We start from the raw sequence: 17,984 nt of genomic DNA on the forward strand, positions 1-17,984 counted from the left end.
GTGTTTAATTTATGTTTTTTATGTGATTTGGTGAAAACTAATATCATTTCTATAATTGAATTATTATAAGTAGCTAAAGATAATGTTGAGTCATCTCGAGATAAAGAAAAGATGAGGGTCGTAGACGAGTAGCTATTCCAATTTGTACTTTCATGATTTAAATTCAAATTACATGTATGGATTTTTGCAATTAGCTATGTTTAAGGTAATGAACTTAATTGTCTTATGAATAGATAAGTATAAATTAGTTGGTAACTTGTGAAATTGTGATAATATGCACATGATGATATGAAATGGTATGAATTGAATTGATTTGAACATGATGTAAATTAACTAGTTACAAAACTGTGAAATGTGGATTAGGAATATATGTTTGAAACATTAGTTACCCTATTAACTGTTTCAGACAAAGTCGAGTATAATTGACATGCAATAGGATTAGTATACGAGATTATACTTTGGTTTATACCAATGAGATGCGGAACGCATATTATACTTTGAACATTCCGATAATGTGCTAGGCACATTTATATACTTTGATTTAAACTGATGAGACGCGAAGTACATATGATACTTCAAATGTACCGATGACACACTAAGTGCTAGATATATTGGTGTGATAGTTAGATGATTCGTGTATGCATCTTGAATCCATGTCCCGTTAATAGGGAGTATGAAAACATGTATCTTACCCATTGACATTGGTTAATTTTTTTATATAAATATTAAATGAAAATAATAAATGACATGGTATTATATATATTGTAACTTGTAATATATTAGCTACATAAGATTTTAGAAATAACATAATTAATTAACGGTTTAACCAAACGAAATTTTAAAATTTGAAATTTAGATAAGTTAAAAAAATTAAACTACAATATACAACAAACCAACTAATAAGCAGAAATATTAAATAAACTAAAATAAGGAAGTGTAAGGATCAATCTTGGTTAAAAGAAGAGTTAATTACACCTACAACATTCATTTTAAATTCATCTTTAAACTTTTTAATTACAGTTTTTAATTATTGAAGTTGTATAAAAGGGTCTTTTATTAAAATTATTAATTTACCTGTTAAATAAGATATCAAATCTTATATAACATACTTTAAAATAAAAGAAAAAATTCTAAAAATAAATGTTGTAAAAATATTATTTTTAAAGTTTTCAAAGTTTTTACAAGTTTTTTCAGTAAAAAAAATCAAATGAATTCAAAATGGCACGATCTCGGGGCAGGGGATTGTGGAAGCATAGGGTGAAATAGAATCCAAAAACCAAAAGCGAAAAGCAAGATGAAGAGGAATTCAGACCGATATATCTCTCATTCTCTCTCTCCGGTTTTACTTAATTTTGAATTTTAAGTTATGCAAAAGCATTTTACTTTTCCTTAAAAGTTTTATTTTAAATTACAACACCTTAGATTTAATATATCATTTGACAGTTTTAATAATTGAAGGACAAAATTAAAATAACATCGATAGTTTAAATATGGAACTAGAATATTTTAAAGTTTTAGGGCTAATTTAAAATGAAAATTATAGTTTAGGGATGTGTAGTAAAATTAACTGGCAGAAAAACAACAAAAAAAATAAAAATAAACGGGTTGTTTCATTGAGGCATGTTTTTGCCCGTGTGTTGAGATGATTTCTACTTCCACCTAAATTGTTAGCGGAACCTTGAGCCAACATTTTATTTTTGATCTGTTTTAGCTAATTAAGCTTAATTTTCCCAAAACAGAAACAGCTAGCTACCACGACATAGCAATACACTACACACACTATTTGTCCAACAATAAAAGTCCATTGCTCTGCAAATTATACAGGTCCTCCAAAAGCCAAATTGCTTTTCATCAGTTCCTGAAAATCACAGCTTATTTCAGATACATCAGAAGACGATTCCGTAAAATTTAAAGTTATTTCCTATGGGAAGCTGAAACAAAAATGACAAACATACCAAAAAGGAAGTTTATTATATAAGAGATTCATGTAATTAAAAAAAAAAAAAAAAAAAAGGTGATAAAAATACCATAAAAGAAGATCCAGAGGGGAGTGTCGTTCAGTTTCAGAATCAAATCTAAGCGGATGGCATTCCAAATTGGCTGCGGAGATCGTCAATTCGTTTCTCAAATGACTTAGAAAGCTCAGAAATGGAAGTTTTGCAAACTGACAGCAACACAAATGGACAATAAGATGATGAAATTTCACTAAAATGTAAAATATGTGTGGCGTGATGAAAATTAGATTTACATAGGTAAAGCTAGATGAAGGATCCACCGATTTAAAAGCAACTTAAACATAATCAGTTTCCAGATGATCTTTTATGAACTTTTTCGTTAGGTTCCTATTAATTTTAGACAAATCAGGGAACTCTGCTAAGCAGTAAACACTGTAACACGTATCAATAATAATGAAAGACCGTGTTGAAATAACAGTGGCGATGAAAAGAAGTAGCACGAAAATACCACGGGAAGCAGTGGCTTGTGCATCTGCCATGAATTCTGCATATGAAGCCTGAAATTGAACACAAAGAAAAGGAAATTAGATGATGGTATCGGAACTGGGAAAAAAAATTAATTGTAGAATATGGTTAATTTCTCATTTATTCAGCGGAGAAATATTTACTTTCATTGCTTCATGGCTTTCATCAATCTTTTCCAATATCTTCTTGTATTCCTTTTCAGCTTCCTCAATCGCTTGTTGGCATGCTTGTGTCTGGATCTGTCAAATTAGGAAAAACAATTAGCAGTAGAATAATTTAAAAAAAAAAAAACAGTTATAACAACTTTTAAAATTCAAAGGTCCCCTGATTTCATGTAAATAATCAAACGGATCAGCAGGAATAAGTGAGAGAGACCTTGAAGCGCTTATGGAGGCGCCAGTGAGAGGCGTCAAGATCCTTAAGAATCTCAGAGTGAGATCGGTCGATGAGGTTATGCTTTATATCCTCCAGTCGAGAAGACACAAATTCCTTGAGGTCGGAGATGGTGGTTAGGGTTTTGTGATTAGGCGGTGAGGATTGGAGGTTGAAGAAAGCGGAAGCTGGAGTCGAACGGGAGGCGTTAGCTGCTATAGTCCTCTTCCTTTTGTTGAAAATGGTTGATTTGAGCGGAGAATGGTTATCCTCTGGAGCAGGAGATGCCACTGGCAATGGCGATGGTCGATTACTTCTCCTCTGCATTTTCGTTCGCAGGAGCCAGCAATTTTGCTTTCAACTGAATGAATTATATTTGTAGTTGCAAACTGGCTGGCGGGTTTTATTGTTCTCAAATTTCTGTGGTAACCATCTGGAATTACTCGAGTTATGGACGCTGTGTGCTACCAGCTGTATGTGTTAACACGTGGAAGTATCGGTCATATCTTCCTTTCTTTAATTCTGAAATTTTGTACTTTTAGGTTTTTCTGAGAGCCAGTTATAATGCATAACAGATCAATCCCCTCTTGGTAATATATATATGGTTGAATTTTCGTCTATTATACATATGATAGTATTAGTATTTTTTTTGGTAGAAATGAAAGCCTAAATATCAGAAAAATTAGTTACTATTTGATTTCATATTTCATAAAAATACTCGAACGACTATCCTCTTCTAGAAAAATCATAATATCAGTCGGTGGTTCTTTAAATATCACTAAATGATCAATAATATTAATAGTATATATTGATATGTATTCAATACAGTGATAGTATATATTTATACATTAACAATAAATTATATTGCTAATTATATGTCCTAGAGCATTGCGAACAATGCTGTACTGCAAGAATCGCGACGACAACTGCGCACGAAAAAGGCGGGTTGAGTGAGTATGCATTAACAAATTATAATACATGGATAGTGTATAAATTTATGTATGGAAAATAAGCTACATTGGTAATCTTATGTCCTATGCATGAGTGTTGCGAGCAATACCCGTACATGCAAAATTGGTGACAATAAAAAGGCCGGTTGAGTGATTATGCATTAACAAATTAGAATACATGGATAGTATATAAATTTATGTATAAATGCTAATCTTGTGTCCTATGCATGAGTGTTACGAGCAATGCACGTAAATGCAAAATTGGTGACAATTCCACATGCAAGCATGCAAAAAAGGCTGGTTGAGTGAGTATGCTGGTCCCAAGATCCTCATCCTCTAGGTGTGGATGGTGGAAAAGTAGGGCCTAAATATATCATCCAAGTTTAGAAATTTTAGACTAAAAACTCAACATTCTAGCTTTTTAGCCTTCTAAATTTAGTTTTGAAAACAATCTATATTAATTGTTTAGAGAATATTTAAAGTTTATATTTCGCAAATTATAAGATTAATAAATGGTGCATAAATTTAAGTTGTGACCTATTGATGGAATGTTTAAAGTTTAATGTTAAAATCTCATTAACGACTAGTTCAACATTGTTTTTGAAAAAGGATGTAAAAAAATGTTTGATTAAGATTTAATTGTTTAATATTGTTGTCAAATGTGCCTTTGAAAAATAAAATGTTTGTTCTAATCATGATTTTTAAAGTAATATATATATATATATGAATTTAGATAATGTTCAAATTCATTAATATTATATTATTTTAATAAAATATGAGAAAAATATTCTTAAACAATTTTTGAACTAATAGTGAATTAAGTTTATAAAGATTATATTATAAATTCTATATTATTCTTGCATCAACATGTATTTGATTAAACACTTTATAAACCTTTTTTCTATAAAGGTTATATCTTAAATTCTACATTAATTTGCGTGGAATAATAGTAATCGAAATATCATAAAAATGTAATAAAGTTGGTTTGCTATTATAATGGAATGATTAGATTTGCTCCTCATATTCTAGAGTGCTAATAAATGTTGTTTGCAGGCCTGACTTTGGGGGTTGTATGGAGGTGTGACCGCCCAAAGTTGAGAGGAATTCAAAATATTGTTTTCCAGTTTTTAAGAGGCCCAAAAAAAGAGTTTTAGCTTTTAAGGACCCGGAATTTTTTTTTACCAACTTTTAAGGGACCTAAACAAATTTTTCTTCAACTTTTAAGGAACTTAAAACTCCATTTTATTGTTTTGCCTAGGACCCCAAAAATATTAAGAACGAGCCTCGTTGTTCAGGAGAAGTCTTAAAATAAATTAAAAATTGCATTTGATAATCCACAAAGTTAGTTATACAGATAATAAAAGTTCTCTTACACCATATAGTTGGGTACAATACCATTTAGGAGAATGAAATTAAACACAAACACTAAAGACGGCTCACAAACTATTTAATCTGAGACATTTAAAATTTAGAAATGTGATTGGGAGGATATTTGTTGCCCTAAAAAAGAGATTTCTCATATTAACATCACCACTTTAATGTAGTCTAAAAGAATAAGGTTGGATCATGCTAGCAAGTTACTTCATAACTTCATTCGTTGTTTGAATCGAGATGACACATTCCTTTAATAGTATATGGAAGAAGATCTTGGTAATATTAATGATACAAATTCATATTTCGATTAAAATGATGAAGAAATCGGTCAATAACCAATAGATCAATGAGTATATGTTAAATGCTAGAGAGAGAACAACTCAACAAATATGGAATATTAGAACATTTAGATAAAATTGCATATGATTTTTATTTTTATTTGTAATAGTAATGTCGACTATTTTCCTAAACTAACATATTACATATGATAGTTTGACTTCAATTTCGTTATTTATTTAAAAAAACTCCTCAATAATTTTTATAGTGATTAATTAATATTTTTTTAAAAATTTAAATTATATATAATTATATTTTTACCACGAACATAAATTCTTTTATATAATTATATTTTATTATCCAAACACGTTTAAAAATTTATAATTTTTATAATCATAAAAAATATAATTACTATTTTAAGCTTTTATCTAATTTATCAAAAAATCAAAACCCCATCTTCCAAGTTATTGTGCTTGTTTCCTTTAATTTTTCATTCTTTTGATTTGGAATTTTCTTTTAAGTGAAATCTATTGATTTACTTGATAAGACTATAGATGATGTCTTTAATCATCATCTTAAAATGGGATGGGTATCATGCCAATTATCTGAGTAATCAGTAATAGTTTAATTAGTTATATAAAATTCCTTATTCTAACAAAAAAAGCCTAATTAAAAAATATTTATTATTAGGATGCTTTTATTTTAATCACTCAAAATAATTTTTTATATTTTTATCACTTTGCTTTTAAAATACTTTTATTTTAGTCATGCACTCTTTAAATCTCTAATAATGGTTAACTATATATGCCACATAATATTTACACTTTCATTTTAATCACTCAACTTATTAGTCGCTTTCATTTTGGTCATCTAAAAAATTATCATTTTGTAAGTATTATTAAGGTAAAAAAAACATGAAAGATTAAAGTGAACTAAAATAATACTTTAAAAATGGTCAAATTGTGCCCTTGCTGAAAATTCTAATTTTTTCAATATTTAAATTTTAATTTTCAAACACATCAAAATTAATTAAAGAAATTATTAAAAAATTTATCCCATGATAATGCCAGTCAATGTATTACTATAATATTGAAATTAATTAATTTAATCTCTTTCTAAATTTTAAAATTTTATTTTATGCTTTCAAATTTAAAATCAATTCAAATAACCATCTTGAATAATTATCTATGAAACATAATTTTTTGTTATATGATCTTGAGTCTTCTATGTTAATTTAAAAATAAAGAAAAATTCTCACAATTAATTAAATTAATTAATTTTATTTGTCATGCCAAACAAAATCCATACTTTTTCATCACTTTTTACCCAAAGAATAAACAAATGATTTAATTAATTGTAATTTTTTTTTCTTTTCTACTTTAAGGCAGATTTGAAATTATATAATCAAAGGAGATATAAGTTTCATAGACAGTAATTAAATATGAGTTGAGTTGAATTCTTTAACAATAATATGGAAACATTAAAATAAAATTTTAAAATTTAGAAGGAGATTAAATTATTTAATTAAATTAAATTTTATATTATAGTAACAAATCGGTTGACATGGATAAAATTTTTCAATAATTTATAGGTTTTGATGTTTTGGAAATTTAAAATTTCAATACCAAAAAAAGAAGAAGAAATTTACAATTTTGGCAATATGATAAACAAGTACAATTTAATAATTTTTATGCATTATTTTAATTTCTATCGTTTTCACTTTAATCTTTAATTTTTTGGTACCTCGATAATACTAACAATTGAATGACTAAAATAAAGGCGCACTAAAAATTGGGTAATCAACTAAGATAATTTACCCTTAAAAAAACATAAATCGAAAGATTTGTGATATTTATTATACTTGGATAAATGGTAGGATAAAATTACGATAAATAATAAAGAAATTCCAGATAGATATGTTGAAATATTAGATGATGAAGATAGATATGGAAATCCAAAAATTTAATTTATGCAATCATTCATCCCTATATAATAAGGCACCATCTACTCTCGTCACAGTAATCAATTTCAGAGTTTGCAAATATGTGGAACATTTGGATTCTCGTGATTTATTCAACTCTGCTATGCCTATGTAGAAGCTCAGCAATAGAGGTTGATTATGATCCCAAAGCCTTGATCATCGATGGGCAACGTAAACTAATATTTTCTGGTGCAATCCACTACCCTCGTAGCACCCCTGTGGTATATTTACTTGAATTTGACCTTTCATTTCTATTTAGGTACATGGAATTGATTTCTTGACACACTGTTTATATGTTGTATAAATAGATGTGGCCAGATCTTATACAGAAAGCTAAAGATGGGGGCCTTGATGCAGTCGAAACATATATCTTTTGGAACGCTCATGAGCCTATCCGCCGACAAGTGATGCTTCTTTTTTCTCATCTAATCTTTAAATAACCAGCACTAATCTGCTAATGTCAACCCTTTTTATTAATGGTTTAAAACAGTATAATTTCGAGGGAAACCTGGATTTTGTAAAGTTTTTCAAGCTAGTTCAAGAGGCTGGACTATATGGAATCTTGAGATTAGGCCCTTATGTCTGTGCTGAATGGAATTATGGGTAACATATTTTTCTTCTATCACCTAATGAATTCAATACATTTTGGAATTAATATATATATTTTATGTCGTATGCAGGGGATTCCCTGTGTGGCTAAATAATATTGAAGGGATTGAATTAAGGACAGATAATGAAATATACAAGGTTCCTGCTTTCACTAGTTTTCATATTTGAAGTCTGAACATATGGATTTCAACCATTTTTATCACTTCAAATGCAGAATGAAATGAGAATTTTTGTAACCAAGATTGTGGATATGTGCAAAGAAGCAGAACTTTTTGCTTCACAAGGTGGACCCATCATTTTAGCACAGGTTATCTTTCCTTCCTTCTGTAAATATTTAGCATTGAAGATTGAGAACTTTTGAGACAAAATTCAACCCTTTCTCATGACAGATTGAGAACGAGTACGGAAATATTATGTGGGCTTATAAAGATAAAGGGGTGGCATACGTCAATTGGTGTGCTGAAATGGCTGCAGCCCAAAATATTGGAGTCCCATAGATTATGTGTCAACAGCAGAGTGCTCCACCGCCCATTGTAACTTTTGCTGCTTTTTTTTTTATAGTTTTTTTGTAATTGGTTTTATTATGGTAAATGATGTTTTCTTCTACAGATTAGCACATGCAATGGGTTTTACTGTCATACATTTAAGCCAAAAAATACCCTGATCCCCAAAATGTTTACGGAAAACTGGACGGGATGGTATTCAATTATGTTCATTTCCTTTAATTTTTTCCCCATTTTCAGATTAAACTAATAAATATATTGGACTATCAAATGTAGGTTCAAAAAATGGGGTCAAAAAGACCCTCACAGACCTGCAGAAGACTTGGCTTATTCAGTAGCTCGTTTTTTTCAAGCTGGTGGAGTGTTGATAAATTACTATATGGTATGGTTATTACTTATCACCTCTTTGTTGTTGAACTTGGCTCCCAATGTCTCTTTCTTTGATCTATCTTTTTAACAAATATACTTTCAGTACCATGGAGGAACAAACTTTGGACGTACATCTGGAGGGCCATTCATCACAACATCCTATGATTATGATGCCCCACTTGATGAATTCGGTAAGTGAGCCGAAGACTAAAAGCACAATCCTCCACTTCCAAAAACGTAGTAATAGTTAAGATTGGTTCCTGTTTTCAGGCAATTTAATCCAGCCAAAATATGGTCATCTTAAACAACTCCACGCAGCTATTAAAGTGGGGGAGAGGGTTCTCACTAATGGTACAGCAACCACAAAGGTTTATGGCAATGGGGTTGAGGTAAGTGACGGAGTTTTAACGAAATGTGGTAGACGTTGTAGATTTAATGCTGAATGAAATGGCTGTTTTGAATTCGAAATTTAACCAGCTGACGACGTATACCAATAGTATAACCGGGGAAAGTTTTTGTTTCTTGAGCAATAATAATCAAATTGAAGAGGCGACTGTTGTCTTGGAAGAAGGCAATATATTCGTTGTTCCAGCTTGGTCTGTTAGTATCCTTGGTGGCTGCAATAAGGAGATTTTCAACACTGCAAAGGTAGAAACTTTATTTTTTCATGCTTATAAGTCTATCACAGTTTGCTTGAAATAGAATAATAAGCTAACTAGGCGTTTAAAAAAAAAAACAAACAAATATTGCCCACAGGTTAACACACAGACCTCTATCATGGTGAAAAAACAAATGGATGATGAAACTGCTAAATTATCCTGGATGTGGACTCCCGAAACAATTAAAGACACCCTCCTTGGGTAAGGAATATTTACAGCTAGGCAGCTTCTTGAACAGAAAAGAGTAACTTCTGATGTCAGTGACTACTTGTGGTATATGGCAAGGTAATGTCGAAATCCAAAACACATCCTTGTGGTATAAGGTGATTGAGTTCCTTAGAAATGGTAGAATTTTTTGTTTTCTCATTATTATCTGTTGGAGACAGTTTTGATGTTAACGGAACATCCTGGAAAGATGCTACTCTGTCTGTAAAGTCATCTGGTCAAGTCCTTTATGCTTACGTGAACGGCCATCTGATAGGTATCGTTTAACTATATGATCCAAATATAAATATATTCTATTTGCTCAAAAGATGATCAGAATAAATTTACATTTAATTTGTTTGAGCTTTTTTTTTTTTTTACAGGCTCTCAATCAGGTTACGCATTTCAGTTCAAGAACCCAGTTTCACTAATGCCTGGAACAAACAATCTAACTTTGCTCAGTGTCACAGTTGGTCTACAGGTAGGCAGGCACACCCTAGTGGAATGATGATTTGCTAACAATTGAAAATGAACTTCAACATTCATGTAATGTAAATTACCAATTTCAAATTTATTTATATATCATGCTTTCTTTTCGTTATTCAGAACTATGGACCTTTTTTTGATAAAGGACCTGAGGGATTAAATGGGGGTCCAGTTGTATTGACTGACAACAAGAATGTTACTATAGATTTGTCATCAAATACTTGGAAATACAAGGTAAGTCTCAAAAGTTAAGGAATTAGAAAATCTCTATTACAGCAATATTATATACAATATTTGATTGAAACTATACTTTATTTTGCCTTGGATAAAGATTGGGTTGAATGGTGAAGCCGAAAGACTTCATGATCCAAAATCTCCCCATGCTAGACTACAGTTTTCATCAGAATTTCTTGAACTTTTCATCGGCATGCCTATGGTTAATTTGGTACAAGGTACTTAAAAGTATAATTCAAATTAACTTTTTCCCTTTTGATTGTGGATTCAAATTATGATTCTAAGCAACTTGTTTTTGCATTGTGTTTGTTTAGACTGAATTCAAAGCTCCGCCAGGAACAGACCCTGTAGTTGTGGATTTACAAGGCATGGGCAAGGGGCATGCCTGGATAAACGGAAACAGCATAGGACGCTTCTGGCCGGCACGAATTACTGATAGCAATGGCTATGGCACGGAATGTGATTATCGTGGGAAATACAATGAGAGAAAATGTTTATCAAATTGTGGCAATCCTTCTCAAAGATGGTATAAACATCACCTCTCACATAATATTGGTTTACCAGCAACTAATTACTCTCAAAATCCGAAACCTGATACGATGTACGTAATGTATTTGTAACAGGTACCATGTACCGAGATCATTCCTAAATGACGACAACAACACGTTGATTTTATTTGAGGAAATGGGTGGAAACCCTTCGCAAGTGTCTTTTCAGACCATCACTGTGGGTTCGATTTGTGCAAATGTAAGCGAAGGCAACACGTTGGAACTATCATGCCAAGGAGGTCAAACCATATCGCAGATAAAATTCGCCAGCTTTGGTGATCCTCAGGGAAAATGTGGCTCATTCCAAAAAGGCTCTTGTGATGCAGATCTAAGCATATCTTATTTGGAAAAGGTACGTAGTCACGACTACTTTCTCGGCATCAAGATACAGATTATATGTTTCTGTATCTGATAACCTAGTGTTATTAAGTACAAAATATATATTGGTTTCTTGCAGGAGTGTGTTGGGAGGAAGAGATGTTCGATTGATGTCCCGGATGCAACATTTGGATCAACGGAGTGTGCCAACTTTACAAAGAGGCTAGCTGTTGAAGCTATTTGCTAATATAGGATGTTGCACCAGATAAAATTTTAGAAAATTATTTCTAGAAAGTACAACCAATCTAGGCGAAAGAAGTTTTATTGTTTTTCTATTTGTATTTAAATACATATGCTTTTACGCTAGGAGGCTAATAAGTAAAAAAATTCAAACTTCATTCAACTCACGAAAATCAATTTTTTTAAGAATTTTGAGTTAATGAAATTGAATATATTATTAAAAAGTATAATTCTAAAAAATATAAAATAATCTTTACAAATGAAAAAAACCCTATAATTAATGTTTAATTATAATAATTTTATTTTTTTAAAATGATAAATTCAAAGCTTTAAATTAAAAATTATTAAATCAATTTTATCATATTAAAATATATTATTTATCTCTTATTTTGATTTGAAAGAATTGTTGATATATATAAAATTTACATGTTCTTAGAATCTATTCATAAGTTTTAATTTAATATATTTTTTCGATAGTTCACTACTGAAAATTTTTAAATTTAAATTAACATGATAAATTAAGACTTAAAGCTTAACAACTCAAAATTTTTAAACTTATACAATCCACAACCTTAATTTCTTTTTCTTTTGCCTTGAATGCTTGCCCTAAGTCAAATAACTCTTTGTTTAAAATTAAAAATATAAATTTATATAAAAACTTATTTTACTATAATAACTTTAAATAATAAATTTAAGAATTATTTTTGGTATTTTAATACAATAAGAAAATCTAGGATAAATTACATAAATAGTCATCTAATTATCAAAAGTTTTCATTTTAGACACTCAAAAATAAAAATTACAATTTAAACACTCATATTACATAGTTTGATCAATTTGATACTCTCATTACTTTTATTTTAATCTATTCAATGAAAAATTGAAACACGATAATTTCTTGTTGATTCCTGTTGACATCATATCTAGATAGATAAAATATCTTATTAGATAACTATAACGTGTAACGACTTACGCTCTGGGTTTTACATAGACTCATAATTGTGTTATATTATTATAATATACTTGAAATTCAAAAAGTTTTTTTTTTATTGAAAAAAATCAATACTGCTTAATTATGTATCCAGTTTTATTTTCTTATACCATTAGAAAAAGACAAGTAAAGAAGAATCGTCCATAAATTTGCAGTCAATAGTCAATGGTTTCAATTTATTTGTCCTGAATTTTGACTTTTGTAATTGAGAATCCACATTTTCTTTTTCAATAGAAAAGAAAGGGAAAGTTTTTAGATGTTGTGTGTCTTGAGATACTATAACCAATTAAAGGTATGGATCCGATCTAAAAAGAAAAAAGAAAAGGGAGATACTCTCCTTTTTTTGTTTATAGCCTTTTGGCGACATGGCCAAGCGGTAAGGCGAGGAATTACAAATCCCTTATTCCCCAGTTCAAATCCGGGTGTCGCCTAATCAACAAAAAATTCTGTAACGCCCCAATTTTCGGGAATTCTGTGAATGTTGGCAAAATTTCATGCTTTGATTTTGTCATTTGTGAGTGAAATTATGAAATGGGACCTATGTGAAAATGTTTGAAAATGCTACAGGCTAATTTGTAGTGGCCAAATAAATAGTAGTGCAAAATAGGAGGATTTGCATGTCAAACCTCCCATTTTAAAAGAAGTGGCGGCCATCATGTTGTTGAAGACAATATGTGCACTTGATATCCATAAATTATGGTACAAATTGATAAAAAATTGATAATGGGTTAGGTAAATGTTCCATGATGGGAATGATAAGCATTATGGGCATTTTTTTTATTGACATTATGGCATAGGTATGGCACAAATAATATAGGTTATTTTGTGTCATAAAATGTAGCACCCCAAACCCGGCCCAGAAGTTATGGCCGGATCCGACATGCCACATCGAAGCGTTCAAAACATTTTATATTGTTGATCCAAAAAAACCTACTTAGTGTTTTAAAAGATAATTTCATTATAGGTTAAAGTGAATGGAAGCATGCACCGGTAGGAAACCGGAAAATAGGAGGTGAGTCTATCGGACTACTTAAGTACCAAGCTCCCTTCGGATCCAATCCTAGACATGCACACCGCCATTGCCACACCTTAACGTCATGTATATTTCTAGGAAACCGATTTGATTAAGTCATTTTTAGGAAAAGTGATTAATTTTGGAAAATATCTTTATTGCGGAAGCTTTGCTTGTTTTCGTGTTATTTTGAAATCAATTACTATTTTTGAAAACGCTCCCTAAAGCTATCCAATTTCAATAGTTAAATATAAATATTACCTATCTTAATAAAACATATAAAAACCATTAAAAATAAATAAGCGGCCTTATTACATTTAAAAGCCCAAAACCTCAAACGTAATTAAAAGTATGTCCAGTTTACCAAAAGAAAATCTAACTTTCAGAACGGGTGGCCACTCCGAATTCCCTCACAGCTCCAAGCCCACTATGGTTAGGGATTTCCTGCGTGGATGAAAATAAAATGGGTGAGTTTGGGGAAACTCAGTGTGTAAGGAAAACCCATTCAAAGCCCAAGTCAGCTCAAGCCCATTGGGCCTAAGCCCATTCAGGTAACAGTGGTACTGGGCCAGAGCCCTTTTCAGATTACAATAAACTGGGCCTTAGCCCCTTATTCAGATAACAGTATGGCCCATAGGCCCATTTCAAAATACATGCAACATCAGTAAACATATGCAAGCCCATTTGGGGAGACTACTCAACCCACCAACCACTACACTCCACCCGTACCAGCCATACACTCCATGTGGGGAATAGCTCAACCCACCCAGCCCAACACTCCACAGTTGCAGCCTTGCTGCTCAGTTAACAGTAAATTGAGGCAAAGCCTCCAGTACGTGGACAAGCCACTTTCAGTACTTCCTCCGTCAATATCCCAATCCCATGCATCAGATAATAACAACATGGCATGCAGTAAATAACAACAGTCAAACATGCATTTAGGTCAATTTAACCCTATGGGTATTTCGGTTATTTATCTCCTAGGGGTAAAACTGTAAATTTCCACTTTTAAAGGTATTTCAGTAATTTATCTATTTTAGGGTTTTTCATGCATATTCCTACTTTTCACGTACTAATAGAATCACGTACCGAGGGTTCTTACCGAATTGGGCCCGTTGGCCCATCATTCCAATTTTGGCCCATTAAGCCCAAAAATATCGAGGGCACAGAAATCATGTAATATCCTGAATTAGGGCCTAATCGGAATAGTGGTTTCGTGACCACAAATCCGAGATAGAAATAATTATTTTACAATGATTTTGATGTTTATGATATGATTGCATGATTGTGTGAAAATTTCGTGATGAAATTCTATGCCTAAAGTGCTTAAATTGAAAGTAGGGACTAAATCGAATAAGTTGCAAAACTTGCATTCTAGAAGTTTTTAGTATGAAATTGTTTTGGAATATTAATGAGGAGGTCTTAAATAGCAATTTGACCAATTTTAAGTTCATGGACAAATTAGGACATGGAAGGAATTTTTGGAAAGTTTAGTAGTAAGGGTATTTTGGTCATTTAGTTATTAAAATGAATTAAAAACAAAATTAAAAGCCAATTTTTGTCCATCTTCTTCATTAGGCCGAAATTTCAAGGGTTCTCCATAGCTAGGGTTTGTTTCAAGCTTCCAAGCTCCATAGTAAGTGATTCCAAGCCCGCTTTTAATGATTTTACGTTTTGAGATCCCGTAACTCGATAAAGCTTATGTTAGCAATAATTTAACCTAGGGTTTATATTTGGAAAAATACCCATAGGTGAAATTTGTGTATTTTGATGTTTTATGATAGAATATGAAGTTTTAAATTATGTTAGACAACTTGTACTACTCGATTTTAAGCAAAAACGAGTAAAAGGGCTTAATCGGTAAAAATACCTAATAGTCACAAGTACATGTTAGAGTGAGAATTTGATGTTGCCATAGAAGAGAAAAGTGATCAGCATGTTGTAAAACATAAGAATAAGGAATAAAGTTTAATCCCGAGCCTAGGGGCAAAAATGTAAATATGCAAAAGTTTAGGGTAAAATTGTAATTTTGCCAAAATTTGAGTTAAGGATTAATTTGATAATTTGAGTATTAAATAAGCTAAATGTGTTATTTTAGATCAAGAAAGACGTGGAATCGACCTCAATCGAGGAAAAGAAAAGATTGTGGACTAAATTGCAAAATCTTTGTATTTTGGTACCAAGGTAAGTTCATGTGTAAATAATGTAGCATAATGGTTATTTTTAAGTTATTGATGTTAATTATATGCTATGCTGAATTTTATTATGAAATGTATGCTTTGTGGTTAATTTCAAATAATATGTAAATTATGTGAACTACTTGTTAAATATAATTGTTACCGAGTATTGATTTCGGCATTCTACGGAAGACGGCAAGGATAAGTGATCGAGGGAAAAAGCCCGTTTGAACCTTAGGAATAGATTAGGATACAAGTGACATGTCACTAGGATGGTTGAGCATCCGAACTCGTTGAGTTGAGTCCGAGTTCACTTATGGATGCGAATGTTCGAACTCGTTGAGTTGAGTCCGAGTTCGTGAGATGTAACTAGGCATCCGAACTCGTTGAGTTGAGTCCGAGTTCACTTATGGATGCGAACGCCTGAGCTCGTTGAGTTGAGTCCGAGTTCGCTTATGGGCGGGTTACATGATTGCTTGATTGAATATGTAGCACTTATGTGCAATTTATCCGTATCCAATTATATTCGATGTGTTCAACGGGTAAAGTTCTACTCAAATGGAGGAAAATTTCGAGATGTAAAGAGACGTATTGGTAAGTGATATGAAATGGATATTTTGGACAGGTATGTATTTAACCCTCGGGTTGAGTATTGATACAACCACTATAAGGTAATAAGATGATGAAAAATGATTAGAAATGTGATACGTGTTTTAGTGATGCATGCTAATGTTGATTGGTATGACTGTTTGTTATGTTACTTATTATTTGCATATGAACTTACTAAGCATTTATGCTTACTCCCTCCTTCTTACTCATTGTAGTTTTGGACAAGCCAGCTCAGGAGTCGGGATAGGTCGAAGGCTCAGTCACACTATCCAGAAGACTTTTGGTAAATGGCCTGTAAATTTAAGTATGGCATGTATAGCAATATACCTTTTTGTGTAAATGATCTTATGGTATGGTGATGGAATGGTTGAGGAAATGCTTGATAATGATAAATTATGAAAATAGTTAGTTTAGATTATATTTGATGTTAAGGAAAATTAATAAGATACTTAGTGCATAAAAACTCATAAAAAGGGATGAAATTTGCCATAAACAGAATACTGCAGCAACACTGACGTGAGTTTGAAAATTTACTAAAAATCATAGAAATTGAATTTGGTGATGGACTACATATCAAATGGAAGCTTATTATGTCTAGTTTCACATGAAACAAATGAAACAAGTAAAGGAATTATATGTTAGAAGATATTAGAATTTTAGTGAAACAGGGTCATAGCAGTTTCTGAATCCCCTGTTCCAACTTTAGAAATTCACCATAAATTGTAAAGATATAATTAGGTAGTGTATTTTATATTATCAGAATCCTTATTGAGTCTATTTTCAGAATAAATAAACCTCATATTCATATGAATTTTGTACAGAGAGAAATATGGTTCGTAGTAAACAGAGGTCAGACCAGTCAAGTCCTGAAACAGGGGTAACTTTAACTAATAAACTGTACTAATTGGTCCAACCAAAAATTCTAAAAAAAAAATTAGTAGATAGGTATATGAGTCTAGATTCAGGAAAATTTACGGATCTTGATTTCGAGTTTCGTAACTCGAGATATGATTTTTCTTGTGACTGTGATGCAAGTAGCTTAAAAGCTGCGAATGTAGAAATAAATAATCTAAAGTTCTAAATATGTTAAATTAAGCTTAGTAACACCTCATACTCGACTCCCATGACGGTCTCAAGGCGTGGGGCGTTACATTTAGTGGTATCGAGCAGGTTTAGTCGGTTCTCGGACCACGTGTTGTATGTACGGATTTTGCTATACATGCCATATGTATGAATTGTGATAGTGTGACGACTTGACCTTTTAAATGATTTTTATATAGTAAATGGATCCCGATCCAGCTGTGGCAGATGAAGTAGAGAGTAATGCGCCAGCCGATGAAGGGCAGCGCCGATCGAAAACCCACCTCCCTGTTGGTCGGGGAGGAGGAGAAAGGGATCGGAAGCCTTTCTCCAAATGATGAGTGCATGGTACACCGAGTTCGCTCAGACGAACCCAAATGTACGACCTCCCCACCTCCCCAATTCCTCAACCTGCACCCCGATGCCTCAAGGTATGGATCTGATGAAATTTCACGAACTCCAGGTTGATGTAATTAAGTAAACAAGGGGCTGAAGAATTTAGAGCAAATATT

The 17,984-nt window shown here is 31.8% G+C and overlaps 1 protein-coding gene, 1 long non-coding RNA gene and 1 pseudogene across 2 annotated transcripts; 2 read left to right on the forward strand and 1 right to left on the reverse strand.

Annotated features, from left to right (window-relative positions):
- Positions 1 to 1,597: 1,597 nt before the first annotated feature.
- Positions 1,598 to 3,416, reverse strand: LOC108478944 (uncharacterized). The gene is made up of 5 exons (XM_017781397.2): positions 2,856 to 3,416; positions 2,624 to 2,719; positions 2,464 to 2,512; positions 2,028 to 2,164; positions 1,598 to 1,858 (listed from the first exon to the last, which is right to left on the reverse strand). Exons 1-4 carry the CDS (start codon positions 3,177 to 3,179, stop codon positions 2,076 to 2,078), a joined length of 558 nt encoding a protein of 185 aa, XP_017636886.1. The 5' UTR covers positions 3,180 to 3,416; the 3' UTR covers positions 1,598 to 1,858; positions 2,028 to 2,075.
- A 4,079-nt stretch (positions 3,417 to 7,495) lies between these two features.
- Positions 7,496 to 11,680, forward strand: LOC108477715 (beta-galactosidase-like; annotated as a pseudogene).
- Positions 11,681 to 15,167: 3,487 nt separating this feature from the next.
- LOC128285605 (uncharacterized) lies at positions 15,168 to 16,847 on the forward strand. Its single transcript, XR_008276103.1, has 3 exons — positions 15,168 to 15,242; positions 15,705 to 15,790; positions 16,608 to 16,847. It is a non-coding gene; the product is annotated as an uncharacterized LOC128285605 (long non-coding RNA).
- Positions 16,848 to 17,984: the final 1,137 nt, after the last annotated feature.

This window comes from Gossypium arboreum, chromosome 12 (genome assembly GCF_025698485.1).
Source record: "Gossypium arboreum isolate Shixiya-1 chromosome 12, ASM2569848v2, whole genome shotgun sequence".
NCBI classification, from domain to species: domain Eukaryota; kingdom Viridiplantae; phylum Streptophyta; class Magnoliopsida; order Malvales; family Malvaceae; genus Gossypium; species Gossypium arboreum.

Coding starts and splice junctions, on each gene's coding strand:
- LOC108478944 (XM_017781397.2), bottom strand. CDS start 3,179: ATGCAGAGGAGAAGTAATCGACCATCGCCATTGCCAGTGGCATCTCCT. Junction 2,720..2,855: donor GCCTCCATAAGCGCTTCAAG/GTCTCTCTCACT, acceptor CTAATTTGACAG/ATCCAGACACAAGCATGCCA. Junction 2,165..2,463: donor ACAAGCCACTGCTTCCCGTG/GTATTTTCGTGC, acceptor TGTTGCTGTCAG/TTTGCAAAACTTCCATTTCT.